This window comes from Thalassophryne amazonica, chromosome 1 (genome assembly GCF_902500255.1).
Source record: "Thalassophryne amazonica chromosome 1, fThaAma1.1, whole genome shotgun sequence".
NCBI lineage: Eukaryota > Metazoa > Chordata > Actinopteri > Batrachoidiformes > Batrachoididae > Thalassophryne > Thalassophryne amazonica.
Window position 1 is genome coordinate 24367290 of NC_047103.1, and position 23170 is coordinate 24390459.

The 23170-nt window shown below is 44.9% G+C and overlaps 1 protein-coding gene and 1 long non-coding RNA gene across 3 annotated transcripts in view; one reads left to right on the forward strand and one right to left on the reverse strand.

Annotated features, from left to right (window-relative positions):
• pou6f2 (POU class 6 homeobox 2) overlaps positions 1-23170 on the reverse strand; it is a 235235-nt gene that overhangs the window by 24991 nt on the left and 187074 nt on the right. For both annotated transcript variants that reach the window (XM_034167397.1, XM_034167390.1), the window contains exon 6: positions 1504-1713. In XM_034167397.1, the coding sequence (XP_034023288.1) occupies positions 1504-1713 (210 nt within the window). The remainder of the gene's footprint in view (positions 1-1503; positions 1714-23170) is intronic.
• LOC117507532 lies at positions 13793-22470 on the forward strand. Its single transcript, XR_004559741.1, has 3 exons — positions 13793-13804; positions 20563-20568; positions 22391-22470. It is a non-coding gene; the product is annotated as an uncharacterized LOC117507532 (long non-coding RNA).

Genomic DNA, 23170 nt, shown 5'->3' on the forward strand with positions numbered 1-23170 from the left:
AATTCGTCCGGGGGGGCACGATCTGGCGTTTATTTATTTATTTTTGCACAGATTGACAGTTAGGTGTCCATTTGCGGAGAGTTCATCCATTCTGCACTGTACAGGCCCTTCACTTTGAACTTTTTACCCTGTAATTCTCCGCTGACATCGTCATTATCGCATCGATAACAATTTCGTGTCACATGCACGCACATGCGTCTACACCGCCAAGCGGTATAGATCCGAGCATCGGCAGGGGCATGACAATGTAAACCTGAATCTCATGTACTTTCATGTGCAGGAGCACAAAACAAAATAGTTGTGGTGCACCGTGCAGGTCAGAGAGGACAATTGTACGGCTCGAGGGTGCAATTGAGGAAAGATGTGGTGAGCAGGAGGCAGCAGAGTCTGAAAGGTTTCCTGACATGTGCCTTCCAAACGTGCACACCCACATTGTGAATAACTGTACAAAAAGCTCAAATTTTCCAAGTGAAAGGATGCAAATGACAGTTAAGAGCGAGGAGGGAAGGAAAAATGTGATTCCCCCCCCCCCACTCATGTAAAAACAAACTTGACTAGTTGTGCTGGAATACTGCTTTCACAGCTGAGAAGAGCTCTCCTGTGACTCCACTAGATGTTGCTCATTCACAGTTTTAAAATCAGCACTCTTCCTCTCAAGTGTTTTAGTTTTAATCTATAACAAATTATTCTCCAACATATCTACATTTATATACAAAGTGTTCGTCAATCATTGGCGGCTACAGAGGGTTTTGACTTGGTCGGGCAGGGGTGGGCGGGGTGAGGTGGGGGTAGGGGGCGAGACGATTCAAACTATGTTTAAATTAAAATCATTCAATTTAATTAAAAACTACACAGATAAGAACAAAGAGCACAGTCAAGATAGAGACTACTCCCGTTTAGATGGCACTGTTCTCCATCACATTTTACAAATGCTTGTCATACTGTCTCAATTTCATCAGTTTGTGGTCCTAAGATAGAGTAATTAGATAATGAAACACCCATGGAATTGCATCAAAAATGGCATTTGGCATAAAACGTGCTAAAATAATATGTAGATCGACCGTGACAAGTAAAAAGGGAAGAAGCCAAAAGAAACGAACTACACATCATGGTTCAGATTACTGGGTGTACTGTGAGAATCTGACCCCTACCCAGATTAAGACTTGGATACCCCCAAATGACAAAACAATTATATACTCTTCTTCCACGTAACTGTAAAAAATTAGAGTAAGAATCTAAATATGGTTTCATAGACTTCTAAAGTGGACCACACCATTTTTTAACCATCGTCAAAGCTTTTGTCTCCCTGCTACACTCCATTATTGCAATGCAAACACTGCTTAACGTAAGTAGCCAGCTTATTTAATACATTGTCCTACTTTGGAGGTTCTAAAATAGATCTCTGAAGAATCTATAATGAATGATAATGTTAGCTACAGCTCCATCCAGCCCCACCCTGCACCTGCCTGTGATGCAACTGCACACTACACGAGTGTATGTTACCTGCTGTCCGGGCTTGATTGGTGACAGCGTGATTCCCTGGGTGTTGATGACAGGCAGGATCTGATTGCCGATCACTGTGGCAATGATCTGGCCTTGAGCATTGGTCAGAAGCTGAGGTGTAATTGGCTGTACCTGCAGTGCTGGGTTGCCACCCCCTGATTGGCTGGAGGGCCCTGCAGAGTTTGGCATCAGTGGGATTGTTCCAATTATCTAGAAAGGGGTAGAGAGGAGACCACATCATTGGGGCGGTTTTAAAAGAAGAAGGAGCAGGGAGGGTAAATGCTACTGGAGGTGTCCATCTTAATGATCTCTGCCGCTGTGAGTCTTTTGTATTTTCTTTTTTTATGGCAACAACATCCGATCAGAGAGGCAGTGCGAGCCAGTCAAATTCACCAGAAACAAGGACATTTCATTTGGCATCACATGTCAAAGTAGGCAATGATCTTCAGTGCTGATTTTACACTATGAACAAACCCTCCATGATGTCACCCATAGGTTTTTCTGAAGACAGCATTTGAAGTTCAAATGGGGCGTTTCCGAATGTTACCATCTTGGCATTGCCTAACCAACCATAAATCATAAATGAGCGAAGAGGTGAAGCACGGGCAAGACTGATGAAGCCAGAACATATTCCTAACCTTGTACTTACCACACAAGCTAAAGCTAATATGGGTTGATGTGGACTTTACCCGAGCGTCCTCTGGTGGCCATTTTTGGCTGATGAAAACACTGCTGAACTCTATACAAATACATGTAATTTGGTCACTTTTCAAAGGTGACAGACTCGTCAATAAAGTCAATTTAATGTACAATGGTTCATTTCAGGTCAGCTTGGTGTACAAATCTCATCATTCCAGGCATTGAGAGAAATCATCTGGCTGTTAGAAGCAAGTTAGAGACAAAACAAAACAAAACAAAACCAGCTGATATCGACAGAAAGCAAAACAGCCCCAAGCTTGTTTTCATTGGGTGGGCAGTTGTGGAAGTACGAATTCTCGCCTTCGGATTCGCCACTTTGCTGGAAGTGACGTATACTCGCACCAACGCATTGGTTCAGGTGTTTGATTAACACATACTTTTGTGGACTGGCAGTTTTCATAACACGTGACATGAGTGGTGCTATTAAAAATTATGACCGGAATATTACCTCAGTAACTGTGGAGCTAATGTCACCAAGCGGTCCATAACTCCTAATTAGTGCTAACAATGCTAACATATTTCACTCAATTTCTTTCACAGATTTCACTTAACGAAAATACTGTAGCACATACTTCTTAGATGTTCCGTTAGTACAATTAGCTGCTTAGCAAGCCACATTATCCCAGATATTTGTAATAAAATGTTCAGGAAGCAGTTGAGTTCACAGCAGCTAGCAGTGGCTGCTAGCGGGTCTGGATCCAAGTCACACCCCAATTATTCAAGACAGTATGGTGTAAAATATCTTCAATTAATGAGTTATAGAAAAACAAGAAAGCACTCAGACAGCACATATCTCCGTCAAAGCCACATATTCACCACCGCCAAAATACCCGCTTTCACTATTTAGCATAAAGCATCAAGTCTGGTTTTATAAGAATTTATCTATATGCTCATGTAGATCCATTCATAACTTTTTGAGTAAAATGTTGCTATATCTCTAACATTCTTCTGTAACCTGGATCCAGAATATGTTCCAGATCAACTGAAAAAAATACAGTATAAATCATTTCCTAAGACATTATTTATCTTCTCACAAAATGTATTTGAAGTTGATTATTAATATTTTTGTACTAAATCTTCCTGAATGCTTAAAAAGCAACTTCTGCATCAAAAAAGTTCTGCATTCAATTCTAAATAAAATCCTTCATTTTCTAGTACATTATCCATCTGCTCATGAAATTTCATCAACATCCTCTTTCAACGTTTTGTGTTAAATATTGTATGCCAAACACTCTCCTAGATCTCAGTTCCAGAATATAATCCAGCTCATCTCCAAAACAGAATCACGTATTTTCTGGAACATTATCTTTCTGCTCGCGGTTCAATCGCTTCAATTACGTTTTGAGTTATCCCGCTAACAGAGAAACAGATAAACAAATGTGGCTGAAAACATGACCTCCTTGGTGGAGGTAATCAACCCCGTACAGATGCTTAGTATCCTGTTATTCTGTTTTTTCTCTCTGTTTAAGGTGCAGCTCCATCCAGAGATGGGTGTGGTATTTGTGCTGGAGACCCTCCTGTCCTGTGCACCAACAGCATTTCCTGTATATTCGTTTTGTGAATTGTTCTGTAATTTGTCTCTGTAGCATGGCCCAAGCAGAGGGTCACCCCTTTGAGTCTGGTCTGCTTGAGATTTCTTCCTCAGAGGGAGTTTTTCCTTACCATTGTTGCTCTGGGGGTTAGTAAGGTTAGACCTTACTTGTGTGAAGCACCTTGAGGCAATTCTGTTGTGATTTGGCGCTATATAATGTAAATGAGTCCACCCACCACTTTAATCATACCTTAGATCTTGTTCTGACTTATGGTATGGAAATTGAAGACTTAACAGTATTCCCTGAAAACCCCCTTCTGTCTGATCATTTCTTAATAACATTTACATTTACTCTGATGGACTACCCAGCAGTGGGGAATAAGTTTCATTACAGCAGAAGTCTTTCAGAAAGCGCTGTAACTAGGTTTAAGGATATGATTCCTTCTTAAAAAGAGTCTGTTGCTCTATAAAAAAGCCCTCCGTAAAGCTAGGACATCTTACTACTCATCACTAATTGAAGAAAATAAGAACAACCCCAGGTTTCTTTTCAGCACTGTAGCCAGGCTGACAAAGAGTCAGAGCTCTATTGAGCCGAGTATTCCTTTAACTTTAACTAGTAATGACTTCATGACTTTCTTTGCTAATAAAATTTTAACTATTAGAGAAAAAATTACTCATAACCATCCCGTTCTCTTTGGCTGCTTTCAGTGATGCCGGTATTTGGTTAGACTCTTTCTCTCCGATTGTTCTGTCTGAGTTATTTTCATTAGTTGCTTCCTCCAAACCATCAACATGTCCATTAGACCCCATTCCTACCAGGCTGCTCAAGAAAGCCCTACCGTTAATTAATGCTTCGATCTTAAATATGATCAATCTATCTTTATTAGTTGGCTATGTACCACAGGCTTTTAAGGTAGCAGTAATTAAACCATTACTTAAAAAGCCATCACTTGACCCAGCTATGTAAGCTAATTATAGGCCAATCTCCAACCTTCCTTTTCTCTCAAAAATTCTTGAAAGGGTAGTTGTAAAACAGCTAACTGATCATCTGCAGAGGAATGGTCTATTTGAAGAGTTTCAGTCAGGGTTTAGAATTCATCATAGTACAGAAACAGCATTAGTGAAGGTTACAAATGATCTTCTTATGGCCTCAGACAGTGGACTCATCTCTGTGCTTGTTCTGTTAGACCTCAGTGCTGCTTTTGATACTGTTGACCATAAAATTTTATTACAGAGATTAGAGCATGCCATAAGTATTAAAGGCACTGCGCTGCGGTGGTTTGAATCATATTTATCTAATAGATTACAATTTGTTCATGTAAATGGGGAATCTTCTTCACAGACTAAGGTCAATTATGGAGTTCCACAAGGTTCTGTGCTAGGACCAATTTTATTCACTTTATACATGCTTCCCTTAGGCAGTATTATTAGAAAGCATTGCTTAAATTTTCATTGTTACGCAGATGATACCCAGCTTTATCTATCCATGAAGCCAGAGGACATACACCAATTAGTCAAACTGCAGGAATGTCTTACAGACATAAAGACATGGATGACCTCTAATTTCCTGCTTTTAAATTCAGAAAAAACTGAAGTTATTGTACTTGGCCCCACAAATCTTAGAAACATGGTGTCTAACCAGATCCTTACTCTGGATGGCATTACCCTGACCTCTAGTAATACTGTGAGAAATCTTGGAGTCATTTTTGATCAGGATATATCATTCAATGCGCATATTAAACAAATATGTAGGACTGCTTTTTTGTATTTGCGCAATATCTCTAAAATTAGAAAGGTCTTGTCTCAGAGTGATGCTGATGCTTCAGTTAATCCAAAATGCTGCAGCTAGAGGGAGAGAGGAGAGAGCATATCTCACCCATATTGGCCTCTCTTCATTGACTTCCTGTTAATTCTAGAATAGAATTTAAAATTCTTCTTCTTACTTATAAGGTTTTGAATAATCAGGTCCCATCTTATCTTAGGGACCTCATAGTACCATATCACCCCAATAGAGCGCTTCGCTCTCAGACTGCAGGCTTACTTGTAGTTCCTAGGGTTTCTAAGAGTAGAATAGGAGGCAGAGCCTTCAGCTTTCAGGCTCCTCTCCTCTGGAACCAGCTCCCAATTCGGATCAGGGAGACAGACACCCTCTCTACTTTTAAGATTAGGCTTAAAACTTTCCTTTTGCTAAAGCTTATAGTTAGGGCTGGATCAGGTGACCCTGAACCATCCCTTAGTTATGCTGCTATAGACGTAGACTGCTGGGGGGTTCCCATGATGCACTGAGTGTTTCTTTCTCTTTTTGCTCTGTATGCACCACTCTGCATTTAATCATTAGTGATTGATCTCTGCTCCCCTCCACAGCATGTCTTTTTCCTGGTTCTCTCCCTCAGCCCCAACCAGTCCCAGCAGAAGACTGCCCCTCCCTGAGCCTGGTTCTGCTGGAGGTTTCTTCCTGTTAAAAGGGAGTTTTTGTTGTGTGGGCCGCTGAAGAGGAGGTACTGCTGGCCCACCACCACCAGTCGGCGCCCTGCTTGGAGTGCGGGCTTCAAGCATGAGAGGGCGCCGAGACAACAGAGAGTGACAGCTGTCACTCATTTACACCAGCTGTCACCAATCACCACCTTCCCTACAAAGGCCGGATTATTACTCCACCTCCTCGCCGAGAAATCAGCTACCGTTAAGGTAATTCTCTGCAATTCATACTTTCTGAGACTAATTATTGTTCTGTGTGCAGCCGTATTCCTGAAGTCTGTAATAATTGGATTGGTGTGCAGTGAGAGTCTGCGACGTCTTCACCTCTCACTCCATCCAAGGAGCAACTGTCAGGAGCTGCACGGGTGATTCTGTATCGGAGGTGGAGGTTTTCCCTCCCTGAAGACCTGTGGGTGAAGGATTACTGGGTGTGTGGATACACACTCACCATTAACTGTTTTCATCTTCTGCCAGCAGTACCAGGGTCTGCAACAGAAGACGGTGACCACCTGGGGACTCAGGACTTGGCAGCTCCAGTGTTCTTCAGGCCGTTGGTGGTGGAAGCTGTGTGGGTCCCGGCTCTTCGATCGCCAGAGGTCTCCTATCTTCGAGCCTGCCCGCACGTCACCTTGTGTTTAATTGGCATTATATATTTTTGTCTGTATCCAGTTGTGCGTTTCACAACATTAAATTGTTACTCTTTGTCTTATCCATTGTCCGTTCATTTGCGCCCCCTGTTGCGGGTCCATGTTACGACACCTTCCCAACAGGATTTCTCGGCCATTCGTCATGGATCCCGAGGGGCGTCAACCACAGCTTGAACAGCCAATGGAAGAACAAGGAGCGCAGGCATCAGCAGGAGGCGTGGTAAGTGATCTGCAGCAAATCCTTACCGCTTTCACCACTCAGTTAAATCTGGTAGCCGAGCAGAATGCAGTCCTCAATCGAAGGGTGGAGGCTCTCACCGCCAGAGTGGAAGCGCGCGACTCGAGCGCTGCTGCAGTGACTCCTCCTGCTGGCCCTGGGCCACATACAGATGTTCCACTGGCCGTTCAACAAACCCCCCCACCGTCCCCTGAAGCTTACATAAGCCCTCCAGAACCGTACGGAGGCTGTGTCGAAATGTGCGCAGACTTCTTAATGCAGTGTTCGCTCGTTTTTGCACAGCGTCCAGTTATGTACGCATCAGATGCCAGCCGGGTGGCTTATGTGATTAATTTGCTTCGAGGTGAGGCACGCGCCTGGGCTACGGCGCTTTGGGAACAGAATTCGTGGCTCCTAACGTCATACGCTGGGTTTGTACGGGAATTCAAACAGGTGTTTGATCATCCCAACAGAGGCGAGACCGCCTCGAGCGTGCTGCTGTCAATGAGACAGGGGCGCTGGAGCGCAGCTGATTATGCAGTCGACTTCCGCATTGCGGCTGCGAGGTCTGGCTGGAATAACGTTGCGCTCTGCGCCGCCTTCGTAAACGGACTGTCTCCGGTCCTGAAGGAGCATCTGCTGGCTAAGGAGGAACCGCAAGATTTCGACGGGCTTATCAATTTGGTTATACGCTTAGACAACCGGTTGAATGAACACCGTCGGGAGCAGGCTGGGGGGCGTGGTCGGGCACAAGCCGTCCCTCTTTCCTCCGGGTCCGAAAGGGTGTCGTCGTCCCCACGTTCCACTGCCAGAGGGCTCCGTGTGGCAACAGCTCCCCCTGCTGACGAAGCTATGGACACGAGCAGGGCCAAATTAAAATCAAATATCAGACAAAGGAGACTGGCCCGCGGGGAGTGTTTTTACTGTGGCTCTTGTGAGCACATGTTAAAAGACTGCCCCAAACGATCAAACTCCAACGCCCATCCTTAGGAACTGGGCTAAGGGTGGGCCATAATATGCACACTGGGAAAACCCATAAATCTGCACGAATCCCAGTAACAATCCTGAGTGGGGATTTAACCCTTCACGCCCCAGCACTGGTAGACACGGGGTCAGAAGGGAATCTGCTGGATAGCAGATGGGCAAGGGAAGTAGGGCTCCCTCTGGTGGCTCTGCCTTCACCATTGAAGGTGCGAGCACTAGATGGCACTCTACTCCCGTTAATTACACATCAGACACAGCCCGTGACCTTGGTTGTGTCTGGGAATCACAGGGAGGAGATCGTGTTTTTTGTGACACCTTCTACCTCCCGAGTGATTTTGGGATTTCCATGGATGGTGAAGCACAATCCCCGGATTGATTGGCCGTCTGGGGTGGTGACGCAGTGGAGCGAAACCTGCCACCGGGAGTGTTTAGGATCCTCGGTTCCCCCGGAATCACAGCTAAAGAGGAGGTCAAAGTCCCGCCCAATCTGACGGCGGTGCCCGAGGAGTACCACGATCTTGCTGACGTCTTCAGCAAAGATCTGGCACTCACTCTTCCCCGCACCGACTGTACGATTGTGCCATCGATTTGATCTCGGGCGCTGAGTACCCATGACCTTGTAGATTGTACAACCTCTCACGTCCGGAACGCGAATCGATGGAGACCTACATCCGGGACTCCTTAGCCGCCGGGTTGATTCGGAACTCCACCTCCCCGATGGGTGCGGGTTTCTTTTTTGTGGGTAAAAAAGACGGCGGACTCCGTCCATGCATTGACTACAGAGGGCTGAACGAGATTACGGTTCGCAATCAATACCGTTGCCCCTGTTGGATTTGGTGTTCACGCCCCTGCATGGAGCCAAAATATTCACCAAACTAGATCTTAGGAATGCATACCACCTGGTTTGGATCCGGAAGGGAGACGAATGGAAGACGGCATTTAACACCCCGTTAGGTCACTTTGAGTACCTGGTCATGCCGTTCGGCCTCACTAATGCCCCCGCGACGTTCCAAGCATTGGTTAATGACGTCTTGCAGGACTTCCTACACCGGTTTGTCTTCGTATATCTGGACGATATACTCATCTTTTCTCCGGACCCTGAGACTCATGTCCAGCATGTACGTCAGGAGCGGTTACTAGAGAACCGGTTGTTTGTGAAGGGCGAGAAGTGTGAGTTCCACCGCACGTCTTTGTCCTTCCTGGGGTTCATAATCTCCTCCAACTCCGTCGCCCCGGATCCGGCCAAGGTTGCGGCGGTGAGAGATTGGCCCCAACCAACAAGCCGTAGGAAGCTGCAACAGTTTCTCGGCTTTGCAAATTTCTACCGGAGGTTCATTAAAGGTTACAGTCAGGTTGTTAGCCCCCTGACTGCCCTGACCTCCACTAAAGTCCCTTTCACCTGGTCGGATCAGTGCGAAGCCGCGTTTAGGGAGTTGAAACGCCGGTTTTCGTCTGCACCAGTTCTGGTGCAGCCTGATCCTACTCGCCAGTTCATAGTGGAGGTGGACGCCTCTGACTCAGGGATAGGAGCCGTGCTGTCCCAGAGTGGGGAGTCCAACAAGGTTCTCCATCCATGTGCCTACTTTTCCCGCAGGTTGACCCCCGCTGAACGCAACTATGACGTGGGCAATCGGGAACTCCTCGCGGTGAAGGAGGCTCTTGAAGAGTGGAGACACCTGTTGGAGGGAGCTACGGTGCCTTTCACGGTTTTCACGGACCATCGGAACCTGGAGTACATCCGGACCGCCAAGCGGCTGAACCCCAGGCAAGCCCGCTGGTCCCTGTTCTTCGGACGCTTTGACTTCCGGATCACCTACCGTCCCGGGACTAGGAACCAATGATCCGACGCACTGTCCCGGGTGCACGAAGAGGAAGCCAAGGCCGAGTTGTCAGACCCCATCGAGACCATCATTCCCGAGTCCACTGTCGTGGCCACCCTCACCTGGGACGTGGAGAAGACCGTCCGGGAGGCCCTGGCAAGGAACCCGGACCTGGGGAACAGTCCTAAGAACAGACTCTACGTCCCACCAGAGGCCAGGGCTGCCGTCTTGGACTTCTGCCACGGATCCAAGTTCTCCTGTCATCCCGGAGTGCGTAGGACCGTGGCAGTAGTCCAGCAGCGCTTCTGGTGGGTGTCACTGGAAGCCGACGTCCGGGACTATGTCCAGGCCTGTACCACCTGTGCTAGGGGCAAGGCGGATCACCATAAGATCAGGGGCCTCCTCCAGCCCCTGCCTGTGCCTCATCGCCCCTGGTCTCACATCGGCCTGGACTTCGTCACGGGCCTCCTGCCGTCCCAGGGCAACACCGTCATCCTCACGATAGTGGACCGGTTCTCCAAGGTGGCCCACTTTGTGGCCCTCCCGAAGCTCCCGACGGCCCAGGAGACAGCAGATCTCCTGGTCCGCCACGTCGTGCGTCTGCATGGGATATCATCGGACATCATTTCGGATCGTGGTCCCCAGTTCTCCTCGCAGGTCTGGAAGAGTTTTTGTACAGAACTGGGGGCCACCGTGAGTCTCTCGTCCGGGTATCACCCACAGACGAATGGCCAGGCAGAGCGGGCGAACCAGGAGTTGGAGCAGGCCCTCCGCTGCGTAACCTCCGCGCATCCGGCGGCCTGGAGTGACCATCTGGCCTGGATTGAGTACGCCCACAATAGCCAAGTCTCATCTGCTACCGGCCTCTCCCCTTTTGAGGCGTGTTTGGGGTATCAGCCCCCATTGTTCCCACTTGTGGAGGGAGAGGTCGGGGTCCCCTCGGTCCAGGCCCACCTGCGGAGGTGCCGCCGGGTGTGGCGGACCGCCCGTTCTGCCCTGTTGCAGGCCCGGACGAGGGCTAAGGCCCATACAGATCACCGGCGTTCCCCGGCCCCTACATACCAGTCTGGGCAGGAGGTGTGGTTATCAACTAAGGACATCCCACTTCAGGTTGAATCGCAGAAACTCAAAGACCGGTTCATCGGACCTTTTTCCATATTCAAGATCCTCAGCCCGGCCGCGGTGAAGCTGAAACTCCCAGCTTCACTGCGGATTCACCCAGTGTTTCACGTCTCCAGATTGAAACCATACCACGCCTCACCACTCTGCACCCCTGGACCCGTACCACCTCCTGCCCGTATCATCGACGGGGAGCCGGCATGGACTGTTCGTCGGCTCCTGGACGTCCGTCGGAACGGCCGGGGTTTTCAATACCTGGTGGACTGGGAGGGGTACGGACCCGAAGAACGCTCCTGAGTGAAGAGGAGCTTCATCCTGGACCTGGCCCTCCTGGCCGATTTCTACCGCCGACACCCGGACAAGCCTGGTCGGGCGCCAGGAGGCGCCCGTTGAGGGGGGGGTCCTGTTGTGTGGGCCGCTGAAGAGGAGGTACTGCTGGCCCACCACCACCAGTCGGCGCCCTGCTTGGAGTGCGGGCTTCAAGCATGAGAGGGCGCCGAGACAACAGAGAGTGACAGCTGTCACTCATTTACACCAGCTGTCACCAATCACCACCTTCCCTACAAAGGCCGGATTATTACTCCACCTCCTCACCGAGAAATCAGCTACCGTTAAGGTAATTCTCTGCAATTCATACTTTCTGAGACTAATTATTGTTCTGTGTGCAGCCGTATTCCTGAAGTCTGTAATAATTGGATTGGCGTGCAGTGAGAGTCTGCGACGTCTTCGCCTCTCACTCCATCCAAGGAGCAACTGTCAGGAGCTGCAAGGGTGATTCTGTATCGGAGGTGGAGGTTTTCCCTCCCTGAAGACCTGTGGGTGAAGGATTACTGGGTGTGTGGATACACACTCACCATTAACTGTTTTCATCTTCTGCCAGCAGTACCAGGGTCTGCAACAGAAGACGGTGACCACCTGGGGACTCAGGACTTGGCGGCTCCGGTGTTCTTCAGGCCGTTGGTGGTTGAAGCTGTGTGGGTCCCGGCTCTTCGATCGCCAGAGGTCTCCTATCTTCGAGCCTGCCCGCACGTCACCTTGTGTTTAATTGCCGTTATATATTTTTGTCTGTATCCAGTTGTGCGTTTCACAACATTAAATTGTTACTCTTTGTCTTATCCATTGTCCGTTCATTTGCTCCCCCTGTTGCGGGTCCGTGTTACGACACCTTCCCAACAGTTTTTCCTTCCCACTGTCGCCAAGTGCTTGCTCACAGGGGGCCGTTGGGGTTTTTCCATAATTATTGTATGGCTTTTGCCTTACAATATAAAGCGCCTTGGGGCAACTGTTTGTTGTGATTTGGTGCTATATAAATAAAATTGATTTGATTTGATTTGATATAAATGAAAATAAATTGAAAATTGAAAAAATTGCTAATATGAGTTAAACTACCTGTAGAGGCTAAACCGTCTTTTGCAGCAGGCTGTAAACATGCTTTGTTTTCTGCTGTAAAGCTGAAGATTTTAAATGACTTTATTTTGGAGCCAGTGTCAAACAGGAACTGCAAGGATTGGCACTACCGCATTGGCTTCATTTTCTTTCTTTCTTTCTTTTCCTTCTTTTCTTTTTTTGTCCAACGCTGGCGGTTGAGGCTTGGTTTTCCAGGCCAGCGCGAGTGAAGCTGAAGCAGACTGCTGGAAGCATGCTGCAAAGGTCAGCTGTGAGTACCTGTGTGTGTGTGTGTGTGTGTGTGTGTGTGTGTGTGTGTGTGTGTGTGTGTGTGTGTGTGTGTGTGTGTGTGTGTGATGATACGCACACCACTGACTGTGTTATCCATCACCGGGGCCGGCGTGAGTCTGTGCGTGACTGTTTGTATGTCTAAGTGTGGACAGGGTGTGTGCTTAAGTGTCTTTGGCTGTCTGTGTTAAGAAAGAGTGAGTGAGACAAAGAGAGAGACACAGAGGCCCCCATTTCACCCTCTCTCTCTCTCTCTCACACACACACACACACACACACACACACACACACACACACACACACACACACACACACACACACACACACACACACACACACACACACACACACACACACACAAAGAGAAAGAAGTGGAACGAGACAGCATGAAAGAAACAATAAGAGCATCAGAGAGAAAGACGAGACTCTCTGCCTCTAATTCAACTCTCAGGGTCCCAGGGGTACTTCACCCCTCCACCACCCCCGTCACCCCCTGCACTCCTCTCCACTGTGGCTGTAATCAGGAAGGGCAGATCAAAGGGGGCGGCAGAGTGTCACTGCAGCGTTTTTAGCTCTCAGAGTTGCCAGAGTGTGGCCAAGAGTGGCGCTTTAGGGAGGACTTAGCGCCTCTTCACCGTGATGAAGGCTAATGTTATCTGGGGACTGGTTCTGAGCACCCCCCCACGCCTGCCCCCCAATACCAGCACTCCTCCACCAGGCTTCATTACGCCAGAGAGCAGATCAACATGCACAAGATGCTCATCTTTGTGAAACAGGTTGTTTGGAAAGGTTTCGACAACTGGGCAAAGAGCAGCTTCGGCACAAACAGCGCTTTCATTTTCCTCCTGTTTTCCACCAGGTGCGCACGCTCCCAGAACTGACCTGACCTTTCGACAACAATCGGACGACGCAGACCCTCGCCTTCCTCCATCAGCTTCCACGTTGGAAAGGCCACAGGTCAACTGAGTCTGACATGTGGTGAAAAATGTATTTGTGCGCGTCGCATCCACAAGTCACATGATGCGAATCACCCAAAAGCAGATGAGGAGACATTAAAGCCACAGTGTGGAGAATTTAGAGTTACACTGCTTTAATAATTTAGATACAAGAATTTTTTTTACAGTCTTCAATATATGTAGCAAATAGAACAGTATTTGTATTGAATTTGGAACATGCTGTTGAGATTTGATTTCACTATGAGACTGAAAAGCAGTATTAGATTTTTTTTTTTAATGAAAACCCGCATTTTTAATAAAATTAATTCTCTCCATTTATGATGTTTGCACTTCTTATAAATGGCTGAAAAACTATTTGAAAGGATCCAAATTAAATGAATCGTGCACATTTTATTCTATGTCATACAAGTGACTTGTTCTGATGCTTCACCCCAGAGAACTGATCGAGGTTTAGGGTCAGTGATTTAGTATTACTTATTATTATATGCAGACAAAAGTACACACGCTCTGATTGGCTGATTTCTGGTCTGATATTTTCCTATATTAGACCGTTACCATGACAATCGGTCCAGATTGTGTATCAGATTTGCGACTTTGTTTACAATTTTCACAGTGCGAAATAAAACAAAACAAAAAGTGAACAACGAAATTATGAGCGACGAAGAGGACCATTTGCCAAGTGAATTTAATTACACTGACAAGTTTGAATTGGAGAAATTAACAGCAAACGAGCTTGAAGTGGACATGCAAAATGAAGACCAACAAGATGAAAACACAGCTCCGAACAGCCATACAATAAACCAATTATTAACCTCGCTTGCTTGGTCTGTTATGGAAGTAAATATGTGCCATCAGAGTTTGAATTTGAATTTTTAAGGCTGAATTTTTTTAGCATCAAAATCAGAGTTTGAAGTTGAATTTCTAAGGTTGAATTTGTTTAGCATAAAAACATTCAACCTTAAAAACCTCAACCCCCCCCCCCCCAAAAAAAATCAACCACAAAGAATTCAACCTCAAAAAAATTAAACCTAGAAAAAAAACAAAATTCAACCTCAAAAAATTCTATTTTTTAATTTATCTTTTTGTAGGTTGATTTTTTTTTTGATTGAAATTTTTTTTTCTTAGTTTGAAGTTTTTAAGGCTGAATATTTTGATGCTAAACAAATTCAACCTTAGAAATTCAACTTCAAACTCTGATGGCACAGATTTACTTCCATAGTCTGTACAGGAATATCAGACCCGTACTGTCAAGACCTTGGTCTGATATTTTCCCGTACAGACCTCACTCTCGGTTAATAATCATTTATTATTTCAGGCATATTTGGCGTATTGGTCAAAAATACTCCATGAACTGAACATATTTTACCCAACACCAGTTCCCCACACAGGGCAGGTAGCTCAGTGGGACAAGGAGTTGGACTACCTGGGTTCAATTCTCATACACCCTACCGGTCTTCGTCCTTAGAAAAGACACTTGATCTACATTGTCTCAGTCCACCCAGCTGTGAGTGACTACCAGTCTTGACTGGGGAGGCAACTTGTGAAGACTGGCATCCCATCCAAGGGGGGTTTTGTTACAAAATCTGGGATAAGCACCTGTACCAGTGGGCATCAGGGCCTATATAGGTCTCACTTTTTCTATTCCCTATCCTTCTTTTTTTCCCCAACACTCATCCCATTCCAGGGTGCAAGGAGACATCCTAGGGTCCAATGTGGGACAGGCAGATTAGAATCTGGACAGACTGACATTAAAAAAGATCAAATTAAGAAGAACTGGATCCAAAGGGCGCACAAGGAAAGACCTACGCTGGAACTGACCCCTCTATCTGGTAGCAATGATGGAATAGTGTCTCCTGGTGGTATCAAATGGAATAAACACTCAATTGAGAAAAGGCACGTCTCTTAATAACTAAAAAACAAGAGGGGTAGAATCCGGATCTCGATATGAAGTCGTACTGCAGACAGATGCCAAAATATTGAAAGTTGACCTATTGCTTTATGGTAAATAATTCTTCCCATCAAAATGTGCAGCACTATGACAGGCACTGAGCATAACTTGTGAGCAACAGTTTTTGAATTGACCACATTATACTCTTCCTGCTCTTGGATGCAGGACAAAGGTCTTCTACAAAGCATTAACAAAGTCTGAATTCACTGCATGCCCCACCGGCGTGTTTCTGTGCCTGTGACGCCTGCCCCTCCTCTCCACTCCCCATCTCTTTGACATAATAGGGATGGATCAGTAAGAGAAAGGTGCACCGGCAATCTGTAATTCATCCCTGCCACGGCTCATTTGCTTATGTTGCTTTGCATTAGGGGAGAGATAATTTATCTCTCTCTCTGTGTTGCCTTTACAAATTCCCTGTAATGCTCTCCTGCCACTTAGCATATTTTATTGCTCCGCCTGACGCTTGTGTCTCCTGAGTCCCACTGATCCAGCTTTGCATGCTGCTGTAGCGGGGAACTTGTTCCGCTCAATTATTCATCGTCATTGGACTAAGTGGTTGTTCTATAAGCATAATAAAAGAGCAGGCAACTGACAGCTTAGCTCTCATCAGGGTCCCATGATGCAGTGCTTCTCCAGCTGACTATCCCAGGCAGATGTTTCAGGGCAGCATCATACAGCCATAAAACAACAGCACAATGGAAACACTAAATACAGTCATGTAGAGGTTTAGAGAGCAACAACCTCAGAATAACTGCATCTAAAGTAATACTTTGTGATACAGTAATGCCAGTTGTGTGCAAACGTCTTCTTCCGCTTCTTCTTCTGGCTGCTCGTGTTAGGGGTCACGCTATGGGGCCACCACAGCAGATCATCAATCTCCATCTCACCCTGTCCACTGCATCTTCCTGTGTCATAGCAACCACCTGTATGTGCCCCCTCAGCACATGTATAAACCCCCTCTTTGTCCTCCCTTTTCTTCTCATGACTGGTGCTTCATCCTCCATCATCAGAGTCATTCTCCCTATATACCCTGTGTCCCTGCTAGGGATGGGTATTGATAAGATTTTATCAATATTGATGCCATTATCGATCCTGCTTATCAATCTGATTCCTCATCGGTTCCCTTATCAATACCTCCTGTGAATCTTCTGTGTACTAAAAGTAGGCTTTATAGGTTTTCTATGTCAACAACATTTTATTGGGTCTCAAAGTAAATAAATATGAAATTGGTCACTGGATCCTTGATCTCTGGACATAAATAAAAATAAATAAAATCTGTACATGGTGGATCAGAGATCTCTGGACAGAAATAGAAATAAAATCTGTAGTTTTTGTCAAAAGCATTTCTTTTCAGATATTAATGGCACAAATGTAACTCCATAGACCCTGAGATGAGCTCTTGCAGCCACCTGCGCTGCATGTTAGGATGTCATTCATAAAGAACTCACTTTGGGAGAAAAAAAACGGTTTTGGTAGGTTTTAGTTTGTTGTCTGTACAATGTTTGGAAAGAGGTGTCATTTGATTTAAATGGCGATTCCCTCCTTTAGAGCTGTGCACTTAGTCCCACAAAACAGGAACAGAAGGACGATTCTCGTTTCTTGCCCACAACAAGAGTCCCAGTTAGTGACTTTAATCCGCACAAAGGTAACTCATGAGTCACGACTGACGTCTGGCTTTGACAGGGGATAATGAAGAAATTGTGGAAAAAAAGGCGAAACAGAGAACCAATAAAGCAGCGAATCAAAGCGCTGCTTTGTTGGTTCAAGCTTCAAGCAGACCTGCTCTGCAGCGGTTCTGCAAACAATGTAGAAAAATAATCATTTTCACGATAAACACCCTCAAAAATAATGGCCACTCCGGCATAATGTCAACTGAAGGACCGATTAGGGAATCATTAAGCAAAAAGGCTATTGATGTTGGAAGATTGAACCATTTCTTAACAATTCTAAAACAGGAACCGGTTTCCTATGCCAAACCCTAGTTCCTGCTCTGTACATGTCAAAACACCTCAGTCTCGCCTCTCTGACCTTGTCTTCAAACTCTCCTACCTGCTCCGTCCCTGGCTCTTTCTCGTCATGAAGCCAGATGGCTACTCACAGGTTTCACCTCTTTTCTAAGCCTAGCTTCTACTGCTCTTCATGCTGTGGCTGATCAACTTTATGCCTCTGTAGTTGCTGAAGCTCTGCACATCACCCTTATTCTTAAAAATCAGAACCAGTACACTTGTTCTCCACTCCCCACGCATCCTCTCACCTTCCAAGACTTTTATTAAACAATCTGGTTAAAAACATCACTGCCATTGCTCCAAAACATTTTTGTGTCCTCACTAGTGTGTCAAATGGAACAAATGTCTGTCCACGCTTCTTCAACTTCATAGCTGTCCTCACTTCATCCTTAACAATCTGTTGCACTTCCTCATTAACTCTCTCCGCATCATTCAGCCTTCTCTCCCTCATTCTCTTCATTCATCAGCTCCTCAAAATACCCCCTCCATCTTCCCAACACTCTCTCCTTGCTTGTTAGTACATTTCCATCTGCATCCTTTATCACGCTAACCTGCTGCACATCTGTTTCAGCTCAATCTCTCTGTCTGGCCAATGGGCACAAGTCCTTTACTCAATCAATCAATCAATCAATCAATCAATTTTATTTATATAGCGCCAAATCACAACAAACAGTTGCCCCAAGGCACTTTATATTGTAAGGCAAGGCCATACAATAATTACATAAAAACCCCAACGGTCAAAACGACCCCCTGTGAGCAAGCACTTGGCGACAGTGGGAAGGAAAACTCCCTTTTAACAGGAAGAAACCTCCAGCAGAACCAGGCTCAGGGAGGGGCAGTCTTCTGCTGGGACTGGTTGGGGCTGAGGGAGAGAACCAGGAAAAAGGAGGGGAGCAGAGATCAATCACTAATGATTAAATGCAGAGTGGTGCATACAGAGCAAAAAGAGAAAGAAACACTCAGTGCATCATGGGAACCCCCCAGCAGTCAAAGTCTATAGCAGCATAACTAAGGGATGGTTCAGGGTCATCTGATCCAGCCCTAACTATAAGCTTTAGCAAAAAGGAAAGTTTTAAGCCTAATCTTAAAAGTAGAGAGGGTGTCTGTCTCCCTGATCTGAATTGGGAGCTGGTTCCAGAGGAGAGGAGCCTGAAAGCTGAAGGCTCTGCCTCCCATTCTACTCTTACAAACCCTAGGAACTACAAGTAAGCCTGCAGTCTGAGAGCGAAGCGCTCTATTGGGGTGATATGGTACTACGAGGTCCCTAAGATAAGATGGGACCTGATTATTCAAAACCTTATAAGTAAGAAGAAGAATTTTAAATTCTATTCTAGAATTAACAGGAAGCCAATGAAGAGAGGCCAATATGGGTGAGATATGCTCTCTCCTTCTAGTCCCCGTTAGTACTCTAGCTGCAGCATTTTGAATTAACTGAAGGCTTTTCAGGGAACTTTTAGGACAACCTGATAATAATGAATTACAATAGTCCAGCCTAGAGGAAATAAATGCATGAATTAGTTTTTCAGCATCACTCTGAGACAAGACCTTTCTAATTTTAGAGATATTGCGTAAATGCAAAAAAGCAGTCCTACATATTTGTTTAATATGCGCTTTGAATGATATATCCTGATCAAAAATGACTCCAAGATTTCTCACAGTATTACTAGAGGTCAGGGTAATGCCATCCAGAGTAAGGATCTGGTTAGACACCATGTTTCTAAGATTTGTGGGGCCAAGTACAATAACTTCAGTTTTATCTGAGTTTAAAAGCAGGAAATTAGAGGTCATCCATGTCTTTATGTCTGTAAGACAATCCTGCAGTTTAGCTAATTGGTGTGTGTCCTCTGGCTTCATGGATAGATAAAGCTGGGTATCATCTGCGTAACAATGAAAATTTAAGCAATGCCGTCTAATAATACTGCCTAAGGGAAACATGTATAAAGTGAATAAAATTGGTCCTAGCACAGAACCTTGTGGAACTCCATAATTAACCTTAGTCTGTGAAGAAGATTCCCCATTTACATGAACAAATTGTAATCTATTAGATAAATATGATTCAAACCACCGCAGCGCAGTGCCTTTAATACCTATGGCATGCTCTAATCTCTGTAATAAAATTTTATGGTCAACAGTATCAAAAGCAGCACTGAGGTCTAACAGAACAAGCACAGAGATGAGTCCACTGTCTGAGGCCATAAGAAGATCATTTGTAACCTTCACTAATGCTGTTTCTGTACTATGATGAATTCTAAAACCTGACTGAAACTCTTCAAATAGACCATTCCTCTGCAGATGATCAGTTAGCTGTTTTACAACTACCCTTTCAAGAATTTTTGAGAGAAAAGGAAGGTTGGAGATTGGCCTATAATTATCTAAGATAGCTGGGTCAAGTGATGGCTTTTTAAGTAATGGTTTAATTACTGCCACCTTAAAAGCCTGTGGTACATAGCCAACTAATAAAGATAGATTGATCATATTTAAGATCGAAGCATTAAATAATGGTAGGGCTTCCAAGAGCAGCCTGGTAGGAATGGGGTCTAATAGACATGTTCATGGTTTGGATGAAGTAACTAATGAAAATAACTCAGACAGAACAATTTTATTTTCGGAGAGAAAGAGTCTAACCAAATACCGGCATCACTGAAAGCAGCCAAAGAGAACGATACGTCTTTGGGATGGTTATGAGTAATTTTTTCTCTAATAGTTAAATTTTATTAGCAAAGAAAGTCATGAAGTCATTACTAGTTAAAGTTAAAGGAATACTCGGCTCAACAAAGCTCTGACTCTTTGTCAGCCTGGCTACAGTGCTGAAAAGAAACCTGGGGTTGTTCTTATTTTCTTCAATTAGTGATGAGTAGTAAGATGTCCTAGCTTTACAGAGGGCTTTTTATAGAGCAACAGACTCTTTTTCCAGGCTAAGTGAAGATCTTCTAAATTAGTGAGACGCCATTTCCTCTCCAACTTACGGGTTATCTGCTTTAAGCTGCGAGTTTGTGAGTTATACCACGGAGTCAGGCACTTCTGATTTAAACCTCTCTTTTTCAGAGGAGCTACAGCATCCAAAGTTGTCTTCAATGAGGATGTAAAACTATTGACGAGATACTCTATCTCACTTACAGAGTTTAGGTAGCTACTCTGCACTGTGTTGGTATATGGCATTAGAGAACATAAAGAAGGAATCATATCCTTAAACCTAGTTACAGCGCTTTCTGAAAGACTTCTAGTGTAATGAAACTTATTCCCCACTGCTGGGTAGTCCATCAGAGTAAATGTAAATGTTATTAAGAAATGATCAGACAGAAGGGAGTTTTCAGGGAATACTGTTAAGTCTTCAATTTCCATACCATAAGTCAGAACAAGATCTAAGATATGATTAAAGTGGTGGGTGGACTCATTTACATTTTGAGCCAAGCCAATTGAGTCTAATAATAGATTAAATGCAGTGTTGAGGCTGTCATTCTCAGCATCTGTGTGGATGTTAAAATCGCCCACTATAATTATCTTATCTGAGCTAAGCACTAAGTCAGACAAAAGGTCTGAAAATTCACAGAGAAACTCACAGTAACGACCAGGTGGACGATAGACAATAACAAATAAAACTGGTTTTTGGTACTTCCAATTTGGATGGACAAGACTAAGAGTCAAGCTTTCAAATGAATTAAAGCTCTGTCTGGGTTTTTGATTAATTAATAAGCTGGAATGGAAGATTGCTGCTAATCCTCCGCCTCGGCCCGTGCTACGAGCATTCTGACAGTTAGTGTGACTCGGGGGTGTTGACTCATTTAAACTAACATATTCATCCTGCTGTAACCAGGTTTCTGTAAGGCAGAATAAATCAATATGTTTATCAATTATTATATCATTTACTAACAGGGACTTAGAAGAGAGAGACCTAATGTTTCATAGACCACATTTAACTGTTTTAGTCTGTGGTGCAGTTGAAGGTGCTATATTATTTTTTCTTTTTGAATTTTTATGCTTAAATAGATTTTTGCTGGTTATTGGTGGTCTGGGAGCAGGCACCGTCTCTACGGGGATGGGGTAATGAGGGGATGGCAGGGGGAGAGAAGCTGCAGAGAGGTGTGTAAGACTACAACTCTGCTTCCTGGTCCCAACCCTGGATAGTCACGGTTTGGAGGATTTAAGAAAATTGGCCAGATTTCTAGAAATGAGAGCTGCTCCATCAAAAGTGGGATGGATGCCGTCTCTCCTAACAAGACCAGCTTTTCCCCAGAAGCTTTGCCAATTATCTATGAAGCCCACCTCATTTTTTGGACACCATTCAGACAGCCAGCAATTCAAGGAGAACATGCGGCTAAACATGTCACTCCCGGTCCGATTGTTCAACCTTATTCCTTCCTTCCTTATTGTTCAACTTCCTGTACAGCTCACTATATTCTCAATCCTATGTCCTGTGTTTCCCAATTCTGGTTATTTTAGAGACAAATAGAAAACATGCAGTACTCTGGGTTCCTTAGAGCCAGGATTGGGAACACTGACCACGGCCTTTACAACATCTTTTTTAACCTTATTCTCCTTGTAGTCCTGTCTACTTTTGTTATCTGTCTGACTTTCCCGGTTCTTTTTTTGCCAACCCTTTTCTCCCCATAATGTACAACTTCATTCCACCCCCATGTCTTGTTGTCTTTCTCTGTCCAGATGTCACACCCAGTACCTTCCTACATGTCTCCCTCACCACATCTGCAGCAGTTGTCCATCCATTCATGAGGTTACTGGAGCCTGTTCCAGCAGTCATAGGGCGTGAGGCGGAATACACCCTGGACAAGACAGCAGTCTATAACAGGGCACAGTAGTTGCCCAGTTGTCTGGAATCACTTCACCTCCATTCGGTGCCTGTCTGACCTCCTCCTTGAATTTCACATGATGTTTTCCTCCTGTGAAGACCTTCAGTTGGATCTTTCATGCAAATTCAGTAAGGTATGTCTTCTATAATATATTCCATTTATAAGGTAGAACTATATTAGTGTATACTAAGGGTTATCTAAATATCTAAAAAAGGAAGAGTAGAATAGAAGAGTAGAATAGAGTAGAGTAGAGCCACTTAGGTGCCTGGTCTTGAGAACCAGGGATGGTAGGCTCTGTCTATGGTTGTTCATTCTACTCCTAAGGGTTTGGCTAGTTTCTCCTATGTATTGGATACCACATTTTTTTTGCAGCTAATCAAGTAAATTAGATTTTTTGTGTTGCATGTCATTTCTGTTTCATGTGAGCTAACCTTGTACTGTCTACCTGTGGTGTTACTACTGAAGTTATTCCCTTCTACTATGTATCTGCAGGTTTTACATCTACTACTACCGCATTTACTAACTTTATTGTCCTGTATAGCATCAATCACATCCCTTCTTACAAAGGTAGGGTTTGTAAATGTTTGTAAGGGTTTGCTGACTGTTCACCCACAGTCAATGGACATGTGACCAATAGCAAGCTGATATACGGTTTTATATTTGTGTTTAATAGTAACCATGAGTGTATTATGAACTAGTTTCTCTGAATTGTCATTCTAAATCCCCTTTACTCCAGAGTCCTAATATGAGGTCTGGAAAAGTGCTGAAACATATTATAAAAGTGAG